General features: G+C 46.5%; 1 protein-coding gene across 1 annotated transcript; it reads right to left on the bottom strand.

Annotated features, from left to right (window-relative positions):
• Positions 1-12416: 12416 nt before the first annotated feature.
• Positions 12417-16086, bottom strand: LOC306958545 (trypsin I-P1; the record flags this gene model as incomplete). Its single annotated transcript, XM_079550089.1, has 5 exons — positions 12417-12566; positions 13599-13735; positions 14367-14620; positions 15167-15332; positions 16047-16086. The coding sequence occupies 5 exons, from the start codon at positions 16084-16086 to the stop codon at positions 12417-12419; spliced, it is 747 nt and encodes a 248-aa protein (XP_079406215.1).
• Between the last annotated feature and the right edge of the window lie 217 nt (positions 16087-16303).

The raw sequence follows: 16303 nt of genomic DNA, 5'->3' as shown, positions 1-16303 counted from the left end.
TTACCTACACTAAAAAATACATCATTTCTGTCAATTTCTTAAGTTGATTTGAAAACCCCTTTTCTTCAGCAGTATGCATCTTTCTATCTGTAGGATAATGTTTATTCAAATAAAATAGTTTTTGAAATTTCTTATGTATGAGTGTGAGAAACTACTTCATGTGGCCCTCCATCTCCTAAGATAATGTCTTTGAATGTGGAATGCTCTCAATTGCTATTTGAAAGCACTTCACTCATTTAATCTAAACAATCATGTCAATCTGACAAATATTTGTGGGTGCTTTTTTGGTTTACATGTAGCTCCAAGCAGCTCCGCCCTCTCATCATCAGCTCAGAACTAAGCTTCTCTGAGAAGTACGCCGAAGTTAAGTTCAGTTGCTTCCCTCACTTAATCCACTCCAAAACCATTTCTGAAAGACTTGTGTCTTCACACATCACTCCTGTGGGCCTTACACATCTGGGAAACCTGTGTTCTCCTGACTCTATGAGCTGTTCAGCAAGGAGAATAGCACACCATTCCTTGCAACCACAAACAATCTTCTGTTCTGACAAACAATCTCAGGGCTGTGATGTACTCACGGTTTGTATCAGGCAAAAGAATCACAGTGAGGAAAGCACTGGGAAAGCACTGTCTCTCACAGACTGACTTGCTTACTCTCTTCTGCCTCTTATTTAGAGCTCATTTTTACCATACTCTGTTGACATCTACGGATTATTACTAGCGATTCAACCACCCTCGGATAGTTTTGGGATTTCTGTTTTCTGGCAGAATCTCTAAAGGAATATTAATACCTTGGTGGCTCCTTTGGGGGTGCCATCTGAGTGATTTTAGTAGCTGTGCTTGTTGTTACTCTTTTTCCTTCTCCAGTAGTAAGCTATTACATCCTGAAAATCATGATGTTACTGCTGTACCTCAGGTGTTTTTCATGAACCCTGGAAAAAAAGCTCTTCAGCCTTGGGAACATAACATAAGGATCTCTTTCCATTTTTCTCAGCTTCCAGGCATGTTCAGTTTAGGCTGGCTATGCTACTGTAAGGTCTGTGAACTTATCAGTAGCCTTCAATGTCCAGCAAACAAATGAGGTGGTCACAGCTGTGCACTTCCCAGGTGCCAGTAGAAAGCCATCCAGATCTTCAGTGGATGTTGTCATCCTGAAGTTCTGCAGCCCCAGTGCCCTATTCCAGTTCTGAAGAAGCAATTCCTCCCAGGCCGTGCTTGTTTTTGCAAGCTTGATGTGGCACGGCACAAGAAACAACGATTTTGAGAGAAGTTCTTCAAGAAATAGCTGCTCCGCTTGTCTCACTTCCTGTCTTTGCATTTACTTTGCAGGTCACCCAGTCCAACTCCCCTGCAACAAAGAGGGAGACCTACTGCTAGATCAGGTTGCTCAGAGCCCTGTCCAGCCTGACCTCAAATGTCTCCAGGGACAGGGCGTCCACCACATCTCTGGGTACCCCGTGCCAGTGCTTCACTGCCCTATTCCTGTGAGGGGAAAAAAAAGCAAACACGTTTTCCCTATGTCTAGTCTAAATCTCCCCTGCTTCTGTTTAAAACCATTTCCCCTTGATGCTATCCTGTCTGAGAGAATATTTTCCTCCTGAATCAGTTTGAAAGCTTCTATGTATTTTCAGCAGGCACTCTTAAAACAGTGCATTTCCTTGAAATTTCAGGCAGGAAGAAGCTTGGTTTTCAGCCTAGATCTGGCTGCTGCAGAGGTCGTTGCTATTGGCTTAAGGGAAATGGAAACAGACCTATATAAGTAAATTCCTTACCGAGGCATGCTCTCTGCTTTCTCAGTCAGAAATGAGAACGTGGACATTTTGGTGCTTGGTCTTGTGCTTCTTTGGAGCAAGTAAGGCATCAGCTGAGACATCATGCCTGTTCTGCTGGGGGGAGAATGCAGTCTGCTTTCTAACTGTGTTCCTTTTGCTTTGTCTCTCAGGAGCTAAGATAACACAGAACTCAAGTCTGGTAGTGAAAGAAGATGAGAGTGCTACCCTGGGATGCAGTCAAAATGACAATCACGATTATATGTCCTGGTATCTGCAGCAGCCCGGAGAAGGGCTGCAGTTAGTCTATTATTCCTATGGAGCAAATCAGGAATATAAGGGTGATATTCCCACTGGATACGAAGCTAAGCGGATAAGCCAGGAATACTTTCGTTTAGATATCATGTCTGTGAAGAAGAACCATTCAGCTACCTATTTCTGTGCCTCAAGTTTGGACACAACACTTCAAAGTCACTTGCTTTCTGTACAAAAACTCCTCTCCAGTACATTAAACTGCTCCATTTCATGATCGGACTTCTGAGAGACATGGAGGGTTGGTGCACATTGGCACTCTAAAGATAGACATTTTCCTTATTGTTAGAGGGCAAGATCAGGAAATCCTCCACAGTATTACGATAAATGTCACTCCCAAATCGTTCTCCTCAGGGCTGCTCTCAAGCCGTTCTTCAACCCTGAACTAAGACCACATGAAAGTGGAGATCACACCACCTCGATGGTAGGGTGGGAAATGTGATCAAATGGAGTGTCAACAAAAATGCAAAGAAGATGAACCAGAAGGAAAGAAGATTCCACCTTGATATTGGTTGATTTGTTCAGCACTAGGAATTAGTATGTTGGTTTAAGAATCAATATATAAGTCCAGCAATAGAAACCAATGAGAGATAGTTCTAAAACTTTCCGTTTCTACTCCAGTGGGTGAACAGTCCTGTTCTCAATAATTTTGCACAGGTGACGTAAGAGATTACTTTTATCTACTGCACCCAATAGGTGCAAGGATATCTTGAATGCCACATGTACTGCTTTAAAAGTTGCACACTCTGGCTTATTAAGCAATGGAAATTTTCCAAACTGGGGAAAGACAGCTGAAAGTTAGTCAGAGGTCTCAGTGATTAAGCTGTTGGTGGAAAATGTGGAAGAAGTAGGTGGCCACGCTAGATGCTGCCGAGCATGCCTAGAGGGACATCAGCACATATGAATGAGTCCTTGAAAAAGAACGAATGTGTGTGCCAGCGTACTGCATATGTATGTCTTAACTGTTTAAATGTAGAACCTGGACTCTGAGCATGTGCTTGCTTGTCAAGTCACCCAGTATGTGTCACGAGGAATAAAGGAATGCCACTTTCTAACACCATGTTGGAGTCAGAGAGTTTTACACCAAGACCCTAATCTGCGATGCCTTTCTTCAGTCTTCCAATAAGCTGTGCAGTGATTAAGACAGTCTCCTTCCTTGGAATTACCTACAGGTGCTGCAGCAGTGCAGTGTTACGGTGATCTGCCATTGTGCATGCAAGCAGCAGTATGGCAAATACAGAATAGCAGGCCCTCACCCTCCGGGCTGAGTACAGTAGCTTCCCCACTGCACCCACATCACAGCTTACATTGAGCATGCACGCTCTTTCTGTAAACCACAGATGCAGTGCAAGCAGAGGAATTCTCACGGAGTCCAATCTCACACTCCTGCCCGCGCCGAGGGAGGATGTATCTTTCTCTTCCCTCACAGTTTTTCTGAGTCACACTTGCTGTCTCCTCAGACTACTTCTTCACCTCTCCCACAAGACTGATGCCCCCTCACCACCTGCACTGACTGTTTACTTCTTCCGCCCAAATGTTTGCAGTCCCTGTGAAGCAAATGCCCTTCCTCTCAGTGTCAAGTACCAGTGCACTTTAATAGTCTCAAAGTGCTTACTGAATGAGACAGCCTGCAGTCAGAGACCCAGCTGTCAGCAGGGGGAAGGTAGAAGGATGGAGGTGCTCTTCTACACTCCTGCAAAGAAGTTGATGACTCTCACACTGAAGCCATTGACAGCCCAGAGCAGGCAGGATGATGAACAAAGCACGAACGTGGCATGAACAGCATAGGGCTGAACAGAGAAGATCCAGCACTGCACTGTGTGTGGTCAGGATCGTTGAAATTTCAGGAACTTAGATGTGGGGCGTAGAAGAAAATAACAAAGCCCTGCTTCTCTGCTTTTTTTTTTTTTTTTTTTTAAATTTTTATTTTTAAATATTACTCTTCTGTGAAGATCTCAGCTGTTTCAAGAGAAAGAGAGGAAAACCCCAAAGCAGCCCTATGCCTTGTCTCAAACTCAGACTCCCATCAGTCCCAGCACGTTCCTGTGCCTGCGCACAGACACACACACACACACACACACACACACACATGTCAAGCCAGCTGTTCAGCGTTTGTGCCACCTTCTACTGTCTGCATTTCACACAATTCCCAGCCAACCGACTGCTTTCTAACTAACTGCTTTCTGGGCGGTCTCACGCTGTCCTGCCCACTCCAACACCATGCATTTCCTCCTTCCTCAATGTTTCCTCCTCACACATCAGAGCTTCTAGGTCAGTGCTGTCACCACAGGCAGATCAGCTGAAGAAGATAAGACTTTGCCCATGTTTCCCTACTGGGTTCTTATGGCCTTCCTGGCTCCTACAGGTAAGTAAATTTTGTTCTCCCTTGAGAAACCTCACTGTTTCCTCTGCTGCTGCTCCAACAGTGCGTTCAGTTGTTGGTAATGCTCCATTCCTCAAGGCTTCCTGGGGAGGATGAGCAATGAATGAGGTAAAATTTTCCTCAGGCTCTTACTCAAAAAACTCTGCAGATCTTCACATCTACTTATTTGTTGTTTTCTGTCACATTTTAATACTTCAGCCAACGGCAGTGAAGTTTGTATAAAAAACCTATATAAACTATTATTAGTAGTATATTTGAATATTTTTCTTTCTCCTGTATGTGTCCTTCAGAGAAATGGGACAGTGTTCCACATGTTGGCATCCCATCTAGTAATTCAAGCATGTGTCTTTCTGTCTCTTTGAACCCATTCCATTCTCACAGTTTTTTCCTTTTCCAGGCTGGGCTCTTCAGCAAACCCCAGACTCAGTTGTCCGACTGGGAGACTCTCTGACTCTGAACTGTTCGCACAAGGAGAGTGGAGTCTGGACCATGTACTGGTACAAGCTGCCAGTGGGGAAGAACGCCACTTTGAGGCTGGTTGTACGTTCAGTGGAGGGTAACAAGGCAGAGTTTGAGGAGGAATTCAAAAGCCGCTTCCAGAGTAGTGGGACTAAGGCGAACTCCTTATCGGTGACAATAGATCATGTCCTACTCAATGACTCAGGCACTTATTTCTGTGCAAAGCAAGATGCACTGTGACACGAAGGCTGGAGCAGCGTAGCGCAAACCCTTCTCCATATGATATTGTTAAACTTGTCAGCATTCACTGAAAAGTAGCCCTGCAGATTGTTTGGATAACGGGAAGAATTGTGTCTTGGTTGAAGTCCTCCAGCAGGATGAGTGGAGCTGGAGGTAGAAGACCTCATTGACAGGCTCCGCTTGACTGAGTGAGCGGTAGTAGACACTGATCACAAGGCTTCCTTTGCTGCCTCAGTCTCTGGCATCACCCATAGGCTTTTGACTTGCTCATGACTATACTTTAGGGATAAGCCTTCACATTCTATTCCTTTCATGATGTAGATAGCAGCACTACCTCCCCTCCTTCCTTGTCTGTCCCTTCTGAACAGCTGGTAGCAGCTGAATAGCCACACTCCAGACATACGAATCATCCCACCAGGTTTCAGTGATGGCAACTATACTGTGGCTTTCTAGTGGCACAACAGATTCCAGCATCTCCTGCTTGTTTCCCAAGCCGTGTGCATTGGTGTAGAGGCACTTCAGCTGGGCAGCCAGCCTTGTCAAGCCCTTGAAGGATAACTCCTTCATTCCTTTCAAGCATTCCCCTTGATTTTCCCCATTGCCAAACGTCAGGCACGTCCCTTCGCAACGGCTTTTTCCGCGATGATTTACCTTTCTGCTGCTGAAATAAAGGGGGTGAAGGAGGTGGTCATACAGCCTCGCTGCGCATGCTCGAAGAGACGTTAGCATGTATTCATGAGTTCTTGGGAAAGAATGAGTATGTATGATGTTTCTGGGAAACGTATTGCACCTGTATGTTTTAACGGTTTAAATGTGGAACCTGAACTCTGAGAGCACATGCTTGATTTGTCAAGCTGGCCGGTACAGATGGTGAGCTAAATTAATGTCACTTTCCAACTCCACAGCAGAGTTAGAGAGTTTTCTTCCCAGACTTTGATAACAAGCAATAGGTAAAACTTTGGTGTGATATCAGCCCGAGCAAAGCACAGTACTTCACGGGCTTCCATATGGGAAATTCCATTCCATCCAGACCCAGTGCAAGCACAGAAAGGGAACAACTTTGTAAGCTACCTTTCCATGGTAAGGTCTACCAGTGAAATGAGTGATGTTCCAACATGTAAGAAGGGAGAGCCCATAAGAACATTTCAACAATTTTGATATCAAGTCTTGAATATCAAATCTAGGAAGTGGAATTTCTTCTTTGCCACAAGAGGCATTGAGACGTGGAGTAGATAGTGGCAGAGGACAGGGACTGTTTCCAAACAACTCTCCTCAACACGCCCAGCCCTCCTAGTCAAGGATGCGCTCTGTGTACAGACAGAAACATGTATTTTCCCCCATCTTCCTTGTCCTCTTCACTCTCCTCCAACATTTTCATCCCTCTGATAACATATGAAAGCGGGTGGATATTTCTGAACCTTCTAAGAGGGGAGTGTGTTCTGTTTTTATGACTTTTTTGTTGTCAGTATCCCACATCATAACATCATGCAAAGCACTGGGAGTTACAGAGTTAATGTTCCAGTTCCGTGGACCACTGTTTCTGGGTGCTTGGTTCTCAGAGGGGGAGGCAAGGAGGCAAATTCCCCAGAGGACTTTGCACCCAGAGGAAGGGAGGTGGAGCTCCTAGGAGCCTCTCTTTAGAATCATAGAATCATAGAATCATAGAATCACTAAGGTTGGAAAAGACCTAAAAGATCACCCAGTCCAACCGTTCACCTATTCCCAATAGCTCCTACTAAACCATGTCCCTCAACGCAACATCCAGTCTTTCCTTGAACACCCCCAGGGTCGGTGATTCCACCACCTCCCTGGGCAGTCCATTCCAGTGCCTGACCACCCTTTCTGAAAAGTAATACTTCCTCATGTCCAGCCTGAATTTCCCCTGGCGTAGCTTGAAACCATTCCCCCTGGTCCTATCACTAATGACACGAGAGAAGAGGCCGACCCCCAGCTCCCTCCCTTCAGGAAGTTATAGAGAGCAATGAGGTCTCCCCTGAGCTCCTCTTCTCCAGGCTGAACATTCCCAGCTCCTTCAGCCTCTCCTCACATGGCCTGTGTTCCAGACCCCTCACCAGCTTCGTTGCCCTTCTTTGAACACGCTCCAGGGCCTCAATATCTTTCTTGCAGTGAGGGGCCCAAAACTGGACACAGTACTCGAGGTGCGGCCTGACGAGTGCTGAATATAGGGGAACAATCACCTCTCTGCTCCTGCTTGCAACACTGTTTCTGATGCAAGCCAGGATGCCATTGGCCTTCTTGGCCACCTGGGCACACTGTCGGCTCATGTTCAGCCGAGCATCAATCAATACCCCCAGGTCCATTTCCTCTACGCAGTCCTCCAGCCACACCGCCCCAAGCCTGTAGCGTCGCCTGGGGTTGTTGTGGCCGAAGTGCAGGACCCGGCATTTGGCCTTGTTGAAACTCATCCCATTGGCTCCAGCCCAGCTCTCCAGCCTGTCCAGATCCCTCTGTAGGGCGTCGCTACCCCCAGGCAGATCCACGCTTCCAGCCAATTTGGTGTCATCTGCGAATTTACTGAGGGTGCACTCGATGCCCTCATCGAGGTCATCTATAAAGATATTGAAGAGGACAGGCCCCAGCACCGACCCCTGCGGAACACCACTCACGACCGGTCGCCAGCTGGATTTGACTCCATTCACCACCACTCTCTGCGCCCGGCCCTCCAGCCAGCTCCTTACCCAGCCAAGAGTGTACCCATCCAAGCCTCTGACTGCCAGCTTCTGCAGGAGAATGCTGTGGGAGACAGTGTCAAAGGCTCTGCTGAAGTCTAGGTAGACCACATCAACAGCCTTTCCTTCATCCACCAGATGGGTCACTAGATCATAGAAGGAGATCAGGTTGGTCAAACAGGACCTGCCCTTCATGAACCCATGCTGGCTAGGCCTGATCCCCCGGTCACCCTGCACATGCCGCATGATCTCCCTCAAGACGATCTGCTCCATAACCTTCCCTGGCACCGAGGTCAGGTTGACAGGCCTGTAGTTCCCCGGATCCTCCTTACGACCTTTCTTGTAAATGGGAGTCACATTGGCAAGCCTCCAGTCTTCTGGCACCTCACCAGTCAACAAGGAGCGCTGACAGATGGTGGAAAGCGGCTCGGCTATCACCTCCGCCAGTTCCCTCAGCACTCTCGGGTGGATCTCATCTGGCCCCATCGACTTGTGACAGTCCAGCTGGAGCAGTAGGTCTCTGACTGTTTCTTTCAGAATCGCAGGGGGGTTAGTGTGCTCCCCGGCCGAGATTACCAGGTCAGAGAGAGGGGTATCCTGAGGATAACTGGTCTGACTTTTAAAGACAGACGTAAAGAAGGCATTCAGAACCTCCGCCTTTTCCTTATCCTCAGTGGTCACATTCCCAGCCTCATCCAGCAAAGAGTGGATATTCTCCTTTGTCCTCCTCTTACTGTTAATGTATTTATAAAAGAGTTTCTTATTCCTTTTCACACCAGCAGCTAGGTTAAATTCAAGCTGGGCTTTTGCCTTTCTGATTTCACCTCTACACATCCTAACAACTTCCCTGTATTCATTTTGAGTGGCCTGTCCCTCTTTCCACAGGCGGTAGATTCTCTTTTTCTCCCGGAGCCTCAGGAATATCTCCCTATTCATCCACGCCGGTCTTCTTCCCCGCCGGCTCATTTTGCAGCTCAGGGGGACTGCCTGCTCCTGCGCCCTTAAGACTTCCTTTTTGAAGAGCAACCAGCTCTCTTGGACCCCTTTGCTTGCTAGGACTGAATGCCAGGGGACTCCCCCTATTAGTCCCCTGAGCAATTCAAAGTCCGCCCTCCTGAAGTCCAAGGTAGCAGTATTACTATTCCCCCTCCAGGCTCCACCGTGAATCACGAAGTCTATCATTTCATGATCACTCTGTCCAAGACAGCCTCCAACCTCCACATCTCCCACCAAACCTTCCCTGTTTGTGAACAGCAGGTCTAGTGGGGCAGTTCCTCTCGTGGGCTCTCCGACCAGCTGTATCAGGAAGTTGTCCTCTACGCATTCCAGAAACCTCCTAGACTGCTTCCTTTGTGCTGTGCTGTACTCCCAGCATACGTCAGGGAAGTTAAAGTCCCCCATGAGGACAAGGGCAGGCGACTGTGCAGCTTGTGCCAGCTGCTTATAGAATACCTCGTCTGTTTCTTCATCTTGATTTGGGGGTCTATAACAGACGCCCACCAGGGTGCCTGTCTTGTCAGCCCTTCCTCTGATCTTTACCCATAGGGATTCAACATTAACGTCCCCAGTCATAATCTCAGTAGCGTAAAAGCATTCCCTAACATAGAGAGCTACACCTCCACCCCGCCTTCCTTGCCTATCTTTCCTGAAGAGTTTATAGCCATCCATTGCAGCACTCCAATCGTGGGAGCAATCCCACCACGTTTCCGTTATGGCTACTAGGTCATAGTTTGCCTGCTGCACAATGGCTTCCAACTCTTCTTGTTTGTTGCCCATGCTGCGTGCATTAGTGTAGACGCACCTCAGCTGAGCCCCTCGCCTCTCACCTAATCCCACTACCACTTCCCCAGGCTTTCTTTGGTCGCTGCAGAGAAGCGCGTGCTGCATTGCTGCTTTTTGCCTGCAGCTTTAGAGTAAGGTCTTTGTTTTGGACACTGTTTCTCTCTCATTTTGTTTGATTTGTTGGCCTCTATTCCAATTGAATTGTGTTCTGTTCTGTTATCTTGCATTCTGATATCATATTTAGTAAACTAACGTTCCTCCTCAGATCGTTGCTGCTGCTCTGTTGTTGGACCCATCTTCTTACCCTTTTCCCTCTGCCAGGGCGTGGGTCCATGGATCCCCTGCCTCATTAGTCATGAGATCGGGCCAGGCTGGCCCATGAACCATTGACACTCTTTTTCTCTTTCCTTCTTTTCTGGGCCTGTGGGCCTGTTGTGGACACAGACAGACCTAGATAATTCCGTGAAGGGAGAAACATGTCTTTGCTTAGAAAGAAGGGGCTACTGTCTGTGTTTAATCAACAGAAATGTAAAATACTTTGATCAAGCAGAGTGTCTTACTTTGTCTGATAATTCAAAACCAATTGCTCCTCATGGAGTACCGGCAAGAGGAGAACTGTTCAGCTTGGTCATAGGTGACCAGATAAGGATAAAAGGATTAAGAGGAGAGTTCTCCAAAAAATCGCAGAAGGTCATGTACGGCCCCTGAACAATCCCATGCAAGAAAAGCTGGTGGGGAACGTAACCAAAAGGGGGATGGATTATCATCATTGTTTAACCTTATTAATATGTAGGTGTTCCTTCTGCATTAGGTACATGCAATATATGGGAATTAAATGTACAAATTCAGTGAAGAAATTTTTGTTATTATCTTTGATTTCTCGAAACCTGGGGTCCATCAAAAGAGGGGTGGCCAGCAGGGACAGGGAGGTGATTGTCCCCCTCTACTCTGCTCTTGTGAGGCCCCATCTGGAGAACTGCATCGAAGTGTGGAGCCCGCAGTACAAAAAAGCTGCTGGAGAGGGTCCAGAGGAGGGCCACGAGGATGATCAGGGGACTGGAGCACCTACCCTATGAGGACAGGCTGAGGGAGCTGGGCTTGTTCAGCCTGGAGAAAAGAAGGCTGCAGGGTGACCTCACTGCAGCCTTTCAATACCTAAAGGGAGCCTACAGAGGGGAGGGGAATCAACTCTTTGAAAGGGTTGATATGTGTAGGACGAGGGGAAATGGATTTAAGTTGAGGGAGGGGAGATTTAGGTTGGACATCAGGGGGAAATTCTTTACCCAGAGAGTGGTGCGGCACTGGAACAGGCTGCCCAGAGAGGTTGTGGATGCCCTGTCCTTGGAGGTGTTCAAGACGAGGATGGATGGGGCCCTGGGCAGCCTGGTTTAGCATTAAACATGGAGGTTGGTGGCCCTACACGTAGCAGGGGGGTTGGAGATTCATGATCCTTGAGGTCCCTTCCAACCCTGGCCATTCTGTGATTCTGTGATTCTATGAAACATTCAACTTTCCAGTACCTGGGCCCAAATTAAAAGAAATATCTCTCTTACGCGTGTGGGAATTGGCTCATTGCACATCAGGTAACAAATTTGCTGTTTGGCTGATAATACCAGGCAAGGCTATGTAAGTCTCCACTCACACTGGCCATGGAGGGAAAACCTGAGACTGCCAGCAGCTCCATGGTAGGAACTCTGTCTCCGGGTACAAACAGACTGAAGGGAAGGATGATTTTTCCGGAAAGAAAGCAAGCCATGAAGGAAGGTGCTGAGAAGGAATTCAACATGGAGTTTCACAGCAGTGGGATACCATGCTATGATCCTGTTTGTATGTTGTACTTTTTCCTGGCTCAGGCACCTATTGCTTATCTAAGAGCAATAAATCGTCAATAAATCATCTGAAAGAGCTAAGCAAAAACCTCTCCATTCGAAAACGGCGTTTGTTCCTTTGTGCCCCACTTTTCTCCTCTCCTTTTCTTCATCTGATTTTTCTCACATTTTTTCCTTCTCTCCATTTCCTTTTCCCCCAAGGAGACAGCTGCACAGCCCATGGGCAACTTTGGCACTTTATTCATGGACTCTCTCGGGGCTGACTGGGGCAGCAGGAATTTAAAACCAAAGCTCAGGAGCATCTCTGTTCTTTTGACTGTTCCAGGAAAACTCAGAAAGCCCAGCATGTCCAACGAGCAAAATGCTATGGAGAGAAGTCCCAGCAATTTAGTAAAATAGCCTTGGTAGGTCACAGTACTGGTACAATAAGAGAACAAGCCCTAGCAAGAGCTTGCCTTCATTCCCCAGGTAGAGCTTCCAGTGATTTTGCAGTAGGAAATGTTCAGTCCTATGACTGTGGGTTGGGGGAGATTGGGAGTGTTTGTTTTGCTGCCAGCTGTTTTCTGTAATACAAGTATGTTGCCTCTGTAGTTCACCACGCTCTTTCAGCTGTTCTACGTGGATGCGTAGCATTGACTTTATGATTATAAAGGGAAAATATCTTCTACTCCAAAATGCTTGTGCATAACTGACTGAAGGACTCCTGAAGTTGAGGCTAAAAATTGTCCCAAGCTTCTTCTAGTTGAGATACACTACAAACATTAGGTAGGTTGATAGACAGTGATATTGGTTGTCTGTGTTCCCCGTGTGATAACCCATGGACGTAATGCGAGGAACTCTGCACAAAGATGGGCTGCCTGAAAATGTTTATTTTTTGTGAAGGTTTGTACATCCAGTTGCAAGGCAGAAGGAAATGAGGGGGAGGAAAAGCAGGTCACGTAAAATGAGCGTCTCAATAGGAAGACATAGTTGATTCAATCCAGGAAATGTAATTGCAAACCTTAGTGTAAACACCGGGATAACCTCTTTGTGCACATCCATAACCCCAGGAAACAATACCCTGCAGCTGACCATTGCAGACTACTGGGCCACCGGAATCCCCCTGTGCAGATAAAGATACAGATGCTCAGCAAATGCTATCGGCATCAGCAATAAGCCATATTTCCCAGAAATCACTGAGATTCTAGAGAGAGACTTTTTCTCACAAAGATGATTTCTGCTTACAATTCTACACCTGATGCTAACATGCCGTACTTTTAAAGCATCACAGACAGCGGTAAGTTACTTAGTTTTCATGGCTGCCGTTCTTGGCAGATGCTCACGAAACTCTTCTTGCTCATGATTCTGCAAAACTTTTCCACAGAATCAGGCAAATACAGCAAGCAGAGCAATTGCCAGGTGTGTGCATTTTCCAAATTTCCTGGATATTGGTACAGTGATGTTTTATTCTCATCAAATCCGATCCTAACATGTGCATCCTAGGCTACAGCCTCTGTGACTATTGCTTATTCTCCGGTGCAGCACTTCTCCATTTTCAGTAGCCCAAAGTGCAAGAGCTAGCACACTCTGCACGTGGAGAATTGGGGCAGAGGCATTCCACATCTTAAATAAATAAGGATAAATAGAGATCAACTGAGTGGGAAAATTGCCAACTGTATGGAAATTGTTGAGTCATGGCCCGAATCACTGATTGAGCACCTGGGGAAAGGACCCGGTCAGCCCTGGAAGCACAGGTGAAGGCAATTCAGCTGTGCAACTGGAAGGGATGGAGCCTGGCTGCACCTCTCTTAGACCTCATTTAAGGGCTGACTGCCACTGGGAAGGGTCTCTTCCTGGAGATCCCTCCTTGGTGGAGCTTTCCCCTGCCAACGTAGACTCTTCTGACGTGGGTGAGCACTCTTTTTCCCTTGCTTCATAGCAGTTCTCAATTGTGCCTGTTCTTTCGTCATCACATCTGTCCCTTTGTACTGAGCTGTCCAAGTGCCATAGCAATTCAATGAGCGACCTCTACACTAAGCCTTCATCGCTAGTTAAAGAAATGGTTTCAAACATGCCATTGAGTATTTCTAACATGATACCATCCTCTATTAGGAGAAGACAGGAAAGGTGCAGATTGGAGAGGCAGCTGTTTTACCTGGCAGGAGTCTTTCCCTCCATTCAGGTATCCAACACACATCATGTTACTAGTAATTTCACCAGGGTAAGCACTGCTGCACTGGCTTGAGGAGAGTATAGGGGCTTCCAGACACTGCAAGACATCTGGATACAGAGCTACAAGAAAACAGAGAGAAATTATTGATGGCGTATCTGATTTAATTTCAGAGCCTGGGAAAGTCTCCTTTCTTAACAGAAAAGTCATTGCCGGACACCCTGTTTTAGCAGTCCTCGTTTTTCTTCTGTGCTGAAATTCCATTTGTTTAGATGAAACAGATCCTACTCGCGGGCCCTCTGTTCTACCCTGCATCGAAAAGTCATCAGCTGGCAGATTTAGAACAAAGAACTACTCTGACAGTACACACGGTGAAGAAATCTTGGGTCTCAGGCAAAGTACCTTCTGCTCTGGTGCAGGTTTGTGTTGGTCAGACAATTAGACACTGGTCTCCACCTACGCTTCTGACCACTGGTGGAAAAGAGTGGACATCTTAGTGAAGGGCACTTGGATGACTTCAATGGTTCCATCTTCACAAAACAGAACAAGATTGAAAATCTTGAAGTCTTGCCATCAGAGCAGCTAACTGATTGCTGTCCTACATGGACTGATCATTCAGAATCGTTCTCCAAAAAGACTGCTTGCTGTGCAGCACTTCTCTGTTCTTTACCCTGTGCTGTTTGGACTTAACTGTGAGATCTTAGACCATCTCCAGGGTGCTCAGGACACTGTACATTCCCACCCAGCACTTACTGCCACTGCTGAGTGTGTTGCCCCATCCAGAGATCAGGCATGTTGTTCCAGCAGACGGACAGCTGGTAGGCAGAGAAACTGTGCTGACATAGGAGTTGAGTGTGGCTGCTTTGGACAGTTTGATGAGCATGATATCGTTGTTCAGTGTGTAGGAATTGTAGCTAGAGTGGCGGATGATTTTAGATGCGCTGATGGTCTGCTCGCTGCCGTCTTGGCTTGCCAGGTTGTATTCCCCAAGTTTCACTTGAATGGAACTGGAAAAAGGAAGGAATGTCACTTACTTTACTGCCACTGACATCGCGGTTGTGAGAAAGCTGCCTATCGCTGTGTGTCTTGACAGTATTTTCATGCTGGGTTCTTTTCTTGTCCTGCAACAAATTCTAGGGATCTACGCTGAGATCTTATTTCCAGTGCTGGTGGTGAATTTATGAGGGATTGTGTAGTGGCCAGTACAAACATCCTGGAAGACAAACTGCTACCAGCATGAGAGCATTCCTCTTCCTATTCTACTGCAATTCAGCTTTAACAAATTAATGCAGCTTCTAGGAGACCGCGCACATTACTTGCTGGATTACCGTGTTGTCATTTCAGAAGGTACTCTGCATTCAGAGAAGCGTTTGCAGAAGGGGAAAACCACTCGTACTGCATCAGCCCACCTTTCTGAATGACCCACTCATTCCTCAGTTGTCTTCTGTGAGAACTGAGTTATTTAGAAGTTTGGATCTCATAGCTGTACATTCCTGTTAAAAGTGAAACTGGAGAAAAAAGGTAGATTATGGAACATATATTTTTGCACTCACGACTTGTAGCAGTGAGCAGCTGACAGCACCCATTGGCTGCTGATGAGAGAACCTCCACAGAAGTGATATCCAGAGTTCAGAGACACCTGGTAGGGTGCAGCGCTCCTTCCACAGGTGTAGCCTCCCACAATCTTGTCATCATCCCCATCGCTGACGGGGAAGGCGACTGCAAAATAAGAGATAGCATGCGTTAACATCTGGCATAAGGAACTCGGTGGCCCTATGACTGAGCAAAACATCTTGCGGATGGGTTCTGGTTCTAAACAAAAGCACGCAACAGCAGTTATGGTCAACTCTAACACGCATTTGTTGGCTTCTCCCTAAAATAAGCTGATTGAATTTAGATTGGCAGCCCATCTATTTGCGTCTAAAGCCCTGGATGCTATTTCTCAGGCTGAACTTCATAGTATGGAAACGTTCTTATTGGATAAGATAAAAGGTTTCTCTGTCCCAAGATCTTGTCTGTAGAAGCAGACAATGAAAGTACAACACAAGACTGCAGCGGTATTTCCTTACAGCTCTCTCCCATGATCAGAGAATTTGCAGTAGCTTCAGGACTTCCTGGTAAGAGGTACTTTGTAATGCATCTTCAGTGGAAGAGTCGTGAATTTATACAATGTATACAGTTGTTTTTGTTTTTGTTTTCAACCTATGTAAGCACTTTAGTGTTCCCCGGTCAAGAACCATGGTGGCATGCACGTCTTGTGAAAGAAGTTATTCTGGATGGACAGTTAGTAGTCAAAAGAGGTAGAAGCATTCTGCCTTAAGCCTTTTGCAAATGTAAACTCGACTTCACTTCCTCGTGACAGACTGTGCTACAGGTTTCCTCAGAAGTAAGTTTCATTTTAAATTACGCAAGTAGAAGTAAAAATGTACTCACCAGCCACACCAACAAAGGTGACAAACAGTAAGTATTTCATGATCGTGACACAGCCTCGATCCCAGACTGGTGGACTGGCAACGGGAGCTGCTAGAAATATGGTTTCTGAAACGGCTTATCTTCAACCCAAGGTTTTGCCCAGGGAAAAAAAAACAGTGGAAAACTTGAAGATCCAAACGTAGGCATTAGAAGGTACTGATAGTAATTACAAATAACATAACAGTTAATCATAAGCCTTTCATAAGATATAGAGTTCT

This window comes from Tetrao urogallus (genome assembly GCF_951394365.1).
Source record: "Tetrao urogallus genome assembly, chromosome: 1".
Taxonomy (NCBI): domain Eukaryota; kingdom Metazoa; phylum Chordata; class Aves; order Galliformes; family Phasianidae; genus Tetrao; species Tetrao urogallus.
The sequence above is the reverse complement of the archived record's forward strand: the minus strand, read 5'-3'. Positions and strand labels throughout refer to the sequence as shown.